Here is a 13,188-nt window from a genome sequence, read left to right on the forward strand (position 1 = left end):
CAAACAATTAGGCTAACACCACCCACTGAGACCCTATGTTCCAGGGTGAGTGATGAATTCTGTATAAAGAAATGTATTTGGGCTACATTACAATTGTGGTAGAACAGGGCATTTCATGGAGGTATTTAATGATAGCACTATATGAGTATTTACATGAACAGAACCTCGTTTGATGAGACTATTCACAATTGGGAACATTAGGTTTTTAACTCAGGTCCAATTGGAATGGTACTAACTTCACATCTTATTTATATGTTTGTGTAAAACTTACTCTCATCTCCTGTTTCAAATTCGAACTTTTGGCTGTAGCCACTGTATCCTGTTGCAGTCCTCACTCGGATATGAAATATGTACTTGGTGGCTGGCTTGAGGCCCGTGATGATGACACTGGGCGCCTTTGACCTCGTGGAGGAGTAGGTGAGCTGCTCGTGCTCCTGGGGATAGAAAAGAGGAGAAAGGAAATGAAGTAGAGTTATCCCACTTTTTTCCAGGGATATGCCCAAATTAAGCTGAGGAATTATGCTCTGACTATCAAAAATATTGATTAAAAAGAGGTGTAAGCATGGCTTTCCATAATTTAGCACTAATTTATCATTATGATGTATATGATATGGTCTTGATTTGAAGATTTATTGAGAAAGATGATTATCTTATATAAACTTGCACTTGTATTTTTGGTGATTTGGATTTTTGATCCAACTCTAAAGAATGGTGGTGGCGTGAGAGCACGTTTACACAGAATGGCAGCTGCACCTGGAGCAAAATGGGCACATCAGATCAGACCACACCAGCAGAGTGCAAGGAGCAAGGGTGGGAGAGTTCAAGTACCCGCTACTCACTTCTACCCGCAGGTAGTGCCAAAATGCCGGCGCTATCCGTGGGTAGACCTGTGGGTGAAAGGAAAAATAAATTAATTGTTTTTTTTTTAATTTGAAGTATTTTATCCTGAATCAATTGCTTTGTTCCAAAACTCAGCGATGTCCTTGTCTTTAAAAACTGAAGACTGAAGTTGACTCCAACTTGAAACATGAAACCATAAAAATTGACCCTTAAGGGAAAACTGACTCTACCCCCCCCACCCCCCGCCCCGGATATCACAGTTTATTATTTTTTTAAGATGTAGGGGCGCCTGGGTGGCTAAGTCTGTTAAGTGTCCGACTTCAGCTCAGGTCATAATCTCGTAGTTTGTGGGTTGAGCCCCACGTCGGGCTCTGTGCTGACAGCTAGCTCAGGACCTGGAGCCTGTTTCAGATTCTGTATCCCCCTCTCTCTCTGACCCTCCCCTACTCACTCTGTCTCTCTCTCTCTCAAAAATAAATAAAACATAAAAAAAAATTTAAAAGATGTAAAACATTGTGATGATGGTTTAAAATATTCTGCCCATGAAGGAGCATTAAAGACACAGGAATGTATGAAAGACGTACCACACCCATGGAATCAGAGGCAGGGCTGGAGCCTTGGTTTCCAGTCACCTGCGTTAACTGCCAAACTACCTCCCCTCACTAAAGGGAATGGTTCACCACAGCTGATCGAATGATCTGGTCAGTCAGGGTCTTTTAAGGGGGCTCTCTTGCCCACCAGCTCAGGATAGTTCATTTCATCCATGCATATAAGAGACTGTCCACAATGTGCTGGCAATGGAGGCAGATTAAACTTAATACTATTTTTGTACAATGTTACTGTTCAATAATTTTATAATGACATTTTAATAGGTGAAAAACACTGTATTTGTACGAATAACTCTTCTAAATTCATGAGTCAAATTAGGCCACCAGGTCCTTATGTTAATTCTCCACTATTCTCATAAATCTAAAGATAGAGATTCTCAGGGATAGAAGCGACTTTCAAGATCATTAATTGAATCACTCATGTGATGCCTAAATTCTATCTCTAATATACCCGTCAAGATTTCATTTAGCCTTTGCCTGACAATCTCTGTTGTTCAGATCTTCCAGACTAACAAACGGAGTTATAACAATCTACACATGTGTAGAAAGTGTCAAATTCCATTTATTTGCTGGTAATGCTTTAAGATTTAAAACTACAGAAATCATTTCCCTTAAGCTACTTTTCAGAAAAATATCCTAATCTTAAAGATCGTTTAAAAATTTTATGGCTCTATTTGTCAGAGCATTATATGCTACGTGGTTATTCTGAGTCTAGCTGAGGAATTGAATTTACCATCTATACCCTAAATAGAACTATTTATTAAACACAAAATACAAAGAAAAAGTGAGTTAACAATAGCAACATTTTAACTAAAAAAGGCAAAAAGACAAATTGCTGTTTATATTTACTTCTAAGTAATTTTGAGATTAGGAAGTAAATAAATATCTATCTAGCATAAAATCCAAAGAAATAAAGCCTATAAAATCATTAATGGTAGTAATTAATTAAGGGCTAAAACAAGGAGCTAAGATCAAGCCCTTTATAATTAAGGGGCTTAACACTCATATTGTAGAGAGAAAAAAAACCTGCTTGTGTGTTATTCAAAGAAATGATATTGTTTCTGGTAGAAATCTGCAAAATTTTTGGATTTTCAATCTCACATACAAGAGGAGAATATTCCGCCTTTCACAGAATTTCCTGCAATGTAAGTGTTATGGTCAATTTTGAGTGGTAGGTCACAATATGAAATGATGACTGACAAAAAATTTTTAAAGCAGTGAAAAAATAAATTTTGTCTTATCCTTGAAGAGAGAAGATACGGATTTCAAAAATCTACTCTTAGACTGGCAGCCCACCAATTACACATTATGTCTTTGTTGCTTCATCAAAATGTAGCTAAATAGTAATTTCTTACTAGATAAAGTTACAGAGAGTAAAGGACACCTTTTGCAAACAGCTTTCAGCATTTCTGCTGTTATATACAAAATTATATCTGTAGTTACATCTCTGGAATAAAAATCCCCAAGTAGGAAATGTGCGTACATGGTTCCTCAGCTTAAATGACAGCAGTGTGGTGATGGCCTGCCTTATCTTAACATCTCGCCAGGTCTCAGACTGCCAGAGAGGAGGACTCAGAAGGCATCAGTCACAAGAGTTCCTCTTTTGAGGGTACAACAGCTCTCTCCTGGCATTTCCAAGATCCTGGGAAGTCAGGTTAGCACTTATTCATTACAAGCACAGAGCACTAGTGTCCCAGAACTTTGGCTAATTGTCTTTCTGCCAACATATCAATTCCAATTCTAAGCAGTTGTCACTGGGTAGAGACCGTCCTTTGCCACAGAACCATCTAGATATATTTATTCATCCTCAAAGGCTGAACTGTGGACATGTTTGAGTAGGATATGTGTACAAGTTTTTCTGGAGTTTGTGCCACGATGGAATTGCTAGTTTTATGACATGTGTGTCTTCAATTCGCTAGATAATACATCCCATTATTCATAAAACTCTTAAATGTGTTTTTTGTCTTTGCTAAATCCATAGTGAAATAGCTTTTGCATTCTTAACACTATTTATTTTTGTAGTTCTTTCCTTGATCAAACTTTCCAGAGGTTTGAACCAACTTTTGGCTTTGTTAATCTAATTGCATCTTTGTTTTGTATTACATTTAATATCTGCTCTGACCATAAATTTCTTTCGTCTTTCTACTTTCTTTGTGTTAATTATGTAGCCTTCTAACTTCTGGCATTTCATGCTTAACTCATTCATTGTCAGTATATCTTTTCAAATATACGATGTAAGTCTACAAGTTTTGCTCTAAGTACTGCAGTATCTATACTCCATAAGTTTATATGGTAATATAAAGTATAAGTAATAAGAATTACTTATATAAGTAATTCGCAGGTTTCTTCTGAGCCTTTTATCACTCAAGCCTTGCCCCAACACCTGAGCTTGGGGGATGTTGGCCCCCCACAGGAATCATCCCTTTAAACCCCCTAGAAGTCCCGCTGCTAAACACCTCAGTACTACTAGCTTCCGGCGTATCTATTACCTGAGCCCACCACAGCCTAATAGAAGGCAACCGCAAACACATACTTCAAGCCCTATTTATCACCATTTCTCTAGGAGTGTATTTCACCTTACTTCAAGCCTCAGAATACTACGAAACATCCTTTACAATCTCTGACGGCGTGTATGGATCCACTTTCTTCATAGCCACAGGGTTCCACGGACTGCATGTCATTATTGGATCTACTTTCCTTATTGTATGCTTCCTCCGCCAACGAAAATACCTCTTCACATCCAGCCACCACTTTGGATTCGAAGCTGCCGCCTGATACTGACACTTTGTAGACGTAGTATGACTGTTCCTATATGTCTCCATTTATTGATGAGGGTCTTATTTCTTTAGTATCAACTAGTACAATTGACTTCCAATCAATTAGTTTCGGTTCAACCCGAAAAGAAATAATAAACATAATAATAACCCTCCTCATCAACACAACACTATCCGCACTACTAGTACTAATCGCATTCTGACTGCCCCAACTAAACGTATACGCAGAAAAAGCAAGTCCATATGAGTGTGGCTTTGATCCAATGGGGTCGGCTCGCCTACCCTTCTCAATAAAATTTTTCCTAGTCGCCATTACATTCCTGCTATTCGACCTAGAAATCGCACTACTACTCCCTCTTCCATGGGCCTCACAAACAAATAATCTATCAACCATGCTCACCATGGCCCTCTTATTAATCTCCCTCCTGGCCGCAAGCTTAGCATACGAATGAACCCAAAAAGGACTAGAGTGGACTGAATATGATAATTAGTTTAAACAAAACAAATGATTTCGACTCATTAGATTATAGGTATTCTATAATTATCAAATGTCTATCGTATATATTAATATCTTCTTAGCTTTCACTGTATCTCTCTTGGGTCTGTTAATTTACCGATCACACCTTATATCCTCACTACTATGCTTAGAAGGCATAATACTATCCCTATTCATTATAATGACTGTAGTAATCTTAAACAACCACTTTACACTAGCCAGCATGACTCCTATCATCCTCTTAGTGTTTGCTGCCCGCGAAGCAGCCCTGGGCCTATCCCTGCTGGTAATAGTCTCTAACACCTATGGAACTGACTATGTACAAAACCTGAACCTTCTGCAATGCTAAAAATTATTATCCCAACTATAATACTAATTCCCCTTACTTGACTATCCAAGTCCAATATAATCTGAATTAACTCGACAGCCCACAGCCTACTAATTAGCCTTATTAGTCTATCCTACCTCAACCAATTCAACGACAACAGCCTCAACTTCTCATTACTGTTTTTCTCAGACTCACTCTCCGCGCCCCTACTAGCACTAACAACCTGACTCCTACCCCTAATACTGACAGCCAGCCAGTACCACCTGTCAAAAGAAACCATCGCCCGAAAAAAACTATACATTACTATACTTACCCTCCTCCAACTATTTTTAATTATAACATTTACCGCCACGGAACTTATCATATTTTACATCCTATTCGAAGCTACACTCGTACCCACTCTAATTATTACTACACGATGAGGCAATCAAACAGAACGACTTAATGCAGGCCTATACTTTCTGTTCTACACCCTGGTAGGCTCACTACCTTTATTAGTCGCACTGTTATATATTCAAAACACAACTGGCTCCCTAAATTTCCTAATCGCACAATACTGAGTCAAACCTATCTCAACCACTTGATCCAACATTTTCCTGTGGCTGGCATGCATAATGGCCTTCATAGTAAAAATACCCCTATACGGACTACACCTATGACTTCCCAAAGCACATGTAGAAGCTCCTATTGCCGGATCAATAGTCCTAGCAGCCGTACTTCTAAAGCTCGGGGGCTACGGGATAATACGCGTTACTGTACTACTAAATCCCCTAACCGGCCAAATAGCATACCCATTCCTAATATTATCCCTGTGGGGCATAATCATGACAAGCTCTATTTGCTTACGCCAAACAGACTTAAAATCCCTAATTGCATACTCATCAGTGAGCCACATGGCCCTAGTAATTGTAGCAGTGCTCATCCAAACACCATGAAGCTACATAGGAGCAACAGCCCTAATAATCGCCCACGGACTCACGTCATCCATACTGTTCTGCCTGGCAAACTCAAACTACGAACGCGTACACAGCCGAACCATAATTCTAGCACGAGGACTACAAACCCTATTACCACTAATAGCTGCCTGATGACTACTAGCCAGTCTAGCAAACCTAGCTCTTCCACCAACCATTAACCTACTAGGAGAGCTATTTGTAGTGATAGCATCTTTTTCATGATCCAATACCACCATCGCCCTCATAGGAACTAACATCATCATCACAGCCCTATACTCTCTATATATACTAATCACTACCCAACGAGGGAAACAAACAAGCCATGTTAAAAATATCAAGCCATCATTTACACGAGAAAATGCCCTAATAGCTCTACACCTCCTCCCACTACTACTTCTCTCGCTCAATCCTAAGATCGTTCTAGGACCTATTTACTGTAAACATAGTTTAACACAAAACACCAGATTGTGAATCTGATAATAGAAGATCGAACCTTCTTGTTTACCGAAAAAGTACGCAAGAACTGCTAATTCATGCCCCCATGTTTAAAAACATGGTTTTTTCAACTTTTATAGGATAGAAGTGATCCGTTGGTCTTAGGAATCAAAAAATTGGTGCAACTCCAAATAAAAGTAATAAATCTATTTAACTCTCTTATTATAACATCAATATTTATTCTACTCTTGCCGATCATCATAGCTAACACTCAAATGTATAAAAACAACTTGTATCCTAACTACATAAAAACTACAACTTCCTATGCTTTAGCCATTATTATAATTCCGGCCTTAATATTTATTTACTCCGGACAAGAAGCAATTATCTCAAACTGACACTGAATGACAATTCAAACACTAAAATTCTCGATGAGCTTTAAACTCGACTATTTCTCAATCATCTTCGTGCCCGTAGCACTCTTCGTCACATGGTCTATTATAGAATTTTCAATATGATATATACATGCCGACCCATACATCAACCGGTTCTTCAAATATCTTCTCATATTTCTCATTACAATAATTATTCTAGTAATAATTATTACTTATACTTATACTTATAGCACTTATATTATCAATCAGTGCTAAATATTTATTAATTTCCAAAGGTAAATGATTTTTAAATTCTTTGTAGTAGCTCCAGGATTATCACTTGTACAGTTTTATGGTTCCTGATAAGTTGTCAGGCAATAAACAAATGGTATCAACTGAAGCTCCAAAGGCATAACCCTTCTGGTTGCACAGCACACTGAACTGTGCATAGGACAGTGGACGCTCATTGTTGCACGCACTGGCATTGCATTAACGTACTGTCTTCTGCATTAATGGTTGCTGCTTAAAGTAAAACAGCTTGTTGCACTATTTCTCCTGGATGAACATGGATAATAGCACCAATTGTGAGAAAAAAAATATTTAGTAATGATGTACTTTAATATATTGCTATGTATGTCATTAAAATACATATATATACACAATTTCCATTTTATATATTCAGAACCAAATAGTGTGAACATCAGACATTGTCAAACAGAATGCGTATGTACTGATTTCTAGAGATAATGACCTTCACTTTATGGTTCTCTTCTCATGCATAGATCCTACAGCTTTGAGTCAGGCATTGCTCCTTCCCAGCTGCTGAAAATCAAGGCTTTTGGGGAAGTCACATTAGACCTTTCAATTGCCAAAAATACTGAAAATACCATATCTCTATAGACGTGAACTCTTCATGGTAACTGAAAGGGATGTTTTTACCAGATTCTGGACCCTGTTATTACTTAATCTAAAAACTGCAATTTAGTGAAAAGAAATAGGCTAAAGTGCCCAATTTCTATGGCTGTGTCTTTCTAAAATCAGTGTTGCAAGGATGCCTGGGTGGCTCAGTTGGTTAAGCATCTGACTTTGGCTCAGGTCATGACCTCATGGTCCATGAGTTTGAGCCCTGTGTCGGGCTCTGTGCTGACAGCTCAGAGCCTGCAGCCTGCTTCAGATTCTCTCTCTCTCTCTCTCCCTCAAAAATAAACATTAAAAAATTTAAATAAAATAAAGTCAGTGGTTGCATGGCTTGTATCAACAAAAGGCAGCGTGTAGAGAATTTGAGGTTGAAATTTTCTCACCCTGGGCTTGGGCTTGGTTCTACTTGTATTATATACAAGTCACATTGAAGACTTCAATTTAGTCATATAGTACATTCATTCCAGAGACATTGAATGCTCACTATGTTCAAGGAAGGTTCTGGGCACTCTAACAGATATAGATTAAATAATCACCAAAGTTTCAACTAAGCCAATTAACTTCTATAATTATTTTTATGTCAGAAATACAAGTCTCTCTTCTGCTGTGACTCCTTATCATCACTCCTTGCCTCCTCTTGGCTAATCACTCTCACTAATGGAAGTAGGTTCAATGGGCCCACAAAGTGGTCATCATTTAGCTGGTTTGCCTTCTCTTAAAATCTCTGGGTCTAGTAAGACTTCTGTGAGATGTTACCTCTTTGTCTTATTTTTTCATTTTAAATTAACTGGATTATATATGTTTTAGACTTTTTCCTGCAACATTTAGATCTAAAGATATATCAGGAATCATAAGAGAACCATAATTTATGCAATCCTTTATAATACACAGTCTTTATGAGATATTCTTAATAATCTTGTGAAGCAAGAACTGATAATATCTTTATTCTCACTTAACATATGATCAACTTGGTCAAGAAAGAATAAGTAACTTAAGAAAGCAAGTCACCTAATTAGTTAGTAGTTTTTATTCAAATTGTGTTTTTTCACTATATCCAGTTAAGGCAGATATGTCCAGGGCAAATATGCTTATAGATTAGACTTGAGCTAAGGTTGCATCTTTACATTTTACATTATTGATCATCTAATCACTAGAAATAATTTTAAATTTAACACAGGCTATGATGATTTGATGGCATTAGAATATCTTTATAGAAATTATTCCTCAATGACAGAGACAATTCTCAACGTTAAAGATTTTAACTAGTTATTTTAAAGATAAAATTCTTTTCTTTTTTAAGTTTATTTACTTTGTGTGTGTATGTGTGTGTGTGTGTGTGTGAGAGAGAGAGAGAGAGAGAGAGAGAGACTACCAAGCAGACTCTGTGCAGAGCCCAAGTGGGGCTCAAACTCACGATCTCTGAGATCATGACCTGAGCTGAAACTAAGACTTAGACACTCAACTGACTTAGCCACCCAGGAACCCCAATAAAATTATTTTGTATTTTGGCTAATACATCCATGAATCCTATTTTTATTTTTATTCTCTTTATATAGCATGTAATGTAGACAGATTCCAGGAAATACAGAGGGCTTATAACGCACCTAATCTTGCTTGGGACATAAAATATTCTTGTTTGGGACTTGGAATACAATTTATTTGATAAGGTCTAGGAGATTTTTCTAGAATTTTTGATGTATGAAGTTACCTGAATGGCTATATTCACAGAACAGTACTAAGAGGACAGATTAAAGAATTGATAGATTTTCTTTTATCCTTTCAAGTCATAGCATGTTAAAATGATCAGAAATAGGCCAAATTAATACTTTACTATCACAATTATTATTACTATTAATTGTTATTATTATTTTACCAATGTTCTAATTAACCTAAAGGTAAAGTTCCTGTACTATTTTCTAACAGACTGAGGCTATAGATTCCTGAGAAAATAAAATAGTATTGCCTGTGGGCTTTAATGGCTCTGCTAGGAGTTGCTTAAGTCATTTTTTAATTCCTAGTCTTTCTCCAGTTCTACATATGTCTTTCTCACCCTGCTTATCTGTCACAGATGCAAACACACACACACACACACACACACACACACACACACACACACACATTCATTAAACAATATATGACAGAAGCCTGTGGAGGTGTTTCCACAATAATTCTCTCAAAATTAAACAATTTTAAACCGCATTTAGAACATTATTTACTATCTACAACAAAGATATATTTTTCCTATTAAACCAAGAATTGCATGGCCTAAAGACAAAGTTTGAAAGATTATGAAAAATCTTGTGGCCTACACAGTGATATTAGCAAATCCTGAAAATACTTGAATGAAAGAAAGTTATTTCACATGACCTTAGGAAAAGGAAAGCTTTAGTACTAGATCTTAGGGAGTAACAACTGCATCCCAAAGGAGAAAGAGACACTCAATCTGCTGGATTCTATTTCACAGGTCACTCCCACAGGAATGAGCCCTACGTGGGGCAAGTACTTATATATCATATCCTGGCTAAAAGATTTCCTAAGACTTTTCATATCTTTACTTTGTACCTGTTTGCTTGTTTGTTTCTTGGTCTAGAGAATGAGAGCAGAGGAAGGGCAGAGAGAGGGAGAGAGAATCATAGCAGGCTCCATGCTCAGCACAGAGCCCAACATGGGAATCAAACTCAGGACCATGAGATCATGACCTGGGCCAAAATCAAGTCTGTGCTTAACTGACTGAGTCATCCAGTTTGCCTCTCATATCTTTATTTTCATGATGTAATCTTCTGATTGCTGATGTGGATTCCCAAGTGCTATAGAAGCAGATATAAATATATTTATTCCTGGAAAGAACAGGCTTCTATAAAATTAATACATAGACATTCTGATTGGTTCTTCAGTTTCTTTTTTAATTTAATTAGAATAAATCAATCTCTGAGAGAGTTATCAACTCCTAATGCACTGTAGTTGCAAGGCCTGCAAAAGAGAGCATTAGAATAAGCTATGTGAATCCAGGAATTGAAGTTATAGCATGCTTGTAAAATAGGCAGAATCATAATATAGTGTATAATGCTAAAAAGTCATCCACTTCCATTCTTTTATTCTTTGGCTTGATCCATCCCATTGAACTGTTAATCTATTATTTTAATGTTTTTAAATTTTATATTATTTATTCTTGAGAGAGAGTAATATAGACAGAGCACTAGTGGAGGAAGGGCAAAAAGAGAGAAGGCGACATAGAATCTGAAGACAGGCTCCAGGCTCTGAACTATCAGCACAGAGCCTGATGCAGGGCTCAAACCCACGAACCCTGAGGTCATTATTGAGCTGAAGTTGGACGTTTAACCAACTGAGACACCCAGATTCCCCTAATCTATTCTTTTTTAAGAGAACTTTAGAAAGAAAAAATCTTATTCTACTCTAGCCAAACCATAAGGTATACAGAAAGGTAGTTCCTAAAATATAACTTAATTATCTTACTGAAACTTAAAAGCAATATTTTTTTTCTTAATATGTGGGAACTGTCTCTCCTAGTGATTGAAGTAATAAGCCATTTATTATTGTCTACCTAGAAATCCCTAGAGAATTAACGGAAAAGATTTAGAACTAGTAAGTGGAGTCAGTTAGCCAATATACAATTATCAGCAGCTTTCCTACATACTAGCAATGACCACTTAACATTATACTTTAAAATATTCCAGTTACTATAGTAACAGAAACCTTATAATACTTGAGTATATGACAAAAAATTGTGCACAAAAATGTAAGAATAAATCTATCACATTTTACTGTAGAAACCAAAAGGAAAATCTCTTACTTATTGCAATGCTAAGTTCTTTAGTGGACAGTTGCACAGTAAAAGTAAAAGCAGGAACTTTATTTTCCTTTGTTCTTTAATGGAATGGCTATTAACGTGCAGCTGTTAAACATTATCACATCTGACTTAGGTTTTTGGTAGATATGAAGCTGAGAATTTTTCTTCTTTTTCGTATACTGTAATTATATTTGTATTCTGTTTTTAAAATGTGAAAAGGTGGAGAGGAGGCAAGATGGCGGAGAAGTAGGGAGCTCCATACATTTCACTCACCTCCATCTCTCAAATGGAGAAGGCCTGAAGTCATAGGAACCCTTACAGAATCCAGGAGTTTGGGAGGAAAAGGAGACAAAGTCCGCTGAGAAAACCTTGAGTGCGAACTGGGGAAGATAAAATTGGGCTGGGACCAGAGACACAGGGTGGGGGGATCCCCCTTTGCGGGGAGCCGCGATGAGTCTAGGGGAAAAAAGAAAGAGCGGCCAAAACTCCTGAAGACACTGTCACTGTCGCTGGAGAAGAGAAAAACCTCGGCTCAGGACACAGATGGATCTGGTTTCCAGCTGTCCAGCTGACCTTGAGAGGGATGCACTGGTCCCAGGCGACCCCGGGAGAAAACGCTCCTCTGCTCACCAGCTCTACCTGGAGAGGAAGCGGCACACCTGATGCTGCTTCACCGCTCTTCTGGCTCAGCTCGATTCCCAGTGGGGTGGCGAGAGACTTGAAACTGCTCAGAGCGACTCAGCCTGCAGGTTTATATTTAGGGCGGTATGAACAGGGCATGCGGAGTAAGATGGGGGAAATGAGGCATGGCTTGGGATATAGAGCACAGCCCACCTCGGCTACACCCATGGCACAAGGAGATCAGACCCAAAAGAGTGAATTGCAATGCTTGGTTTGAGAGGGGACTGGGGCGCTGCCATTTTTCTCCCCAAAAACACCAAGGCAGGACCTCAGGGAGCGGCTCTCAGGACGCAGTGGAGGCTAAGATCTGGCTACACCAAACCATGCCCATCCCCGCTAGAGGGCTGCCTTTTTTTTTTTTTTTTTTAACCGGAGTCTGGGGCAGGACCAACATGGATGCACTACCGTGATTAATTCTAGATCAGTTCTTTCTATTCAGATATATTTTCCCTTGTCTTATTCAAATTTCTCCTCTCTGCTGGACTGGGCACTCTGGTCACTGGTTTGCTTAAACAGTCACATTGAATCCATCCTCTAGATGTATATTCTACACCTCCACTGCTACCTTTCTATCTGTCTCTGGAGTAATCAGACTATTTAGTTTCTCTGAGTAACATTATCTTCTTTTCACATTCCTCACCTCTTAACCATAGTCTCCTCTTTCTCTCTCTGAATTAAGCCTCTTAGTCTCTCTGCCTGGTCATTTCTCTTCCTTTTTTGCTTCCTCCCCACCCGGTCATTTCTCTCTTTGTATATGCTCTTCCATCAGCACTGCATCCATCTGGCTCTTTATTTGTAGCTGGAATTCTGATTTTATGCTTTTAGACTGTGCTTTGTCTTTTGGGTTTTTTCTTTTCTTTTCATCTTTTTTCTTTCTTCTTTTTTTTTACTTTTATTATTTGTTTTTCCTCCTTCGTCTTTTTTTCCCTTCTTTTATTTCTTTTTCTTTTCCTTTTGGTTTACATGTGTG

At 38.0% G+C, this 13,188-nt stretch overlaps 1 protein-coding gene across 3 annotated transcripts in view; it reads right to left on the reverse strand.

Moving 5' to 3' along the window:
- LOC144240513 (ephrin type-A receptor 6) overlaps positions 1–13,188 on the reverse strand; it is an 877,144-nt gene that overhangs the window by 283,754 nt on the left and 580,202 nt on the right. For 2 of the 3 annotated variants that reach the window (XM_077774886.1, XM_077774887.1), the window contains exon 8: positions 272–434. In XM_077774886.1, the coding sequence (XP_077631012.1) occupies positions 272–434 (163 nt within the window). Of the gene's footprint in view, positions 1–271; positions 435–839; positions 888–13,188 lie in introns of all 3 variants that reach the window. The other variant, XM_077774885.1, reaches the window with a different exon arrangement.

The sequence above is a fragment of the Crocuta crocuta genome, unplaced genomic scaffold (assembly GCF_008692635.1).
Source record: "Crocuta crocuta isolate KB4526 unplaced genomic scaffold, BGI_CrCroc_1.0 scaffold6, whole genome shotgun sequence".
Lineage (NCBI taxonomy): Eukaryota > Metazoa > Chordata > Mammalia > Carnivora > Hyaenidae > Crocuta > Crocuta crocuta.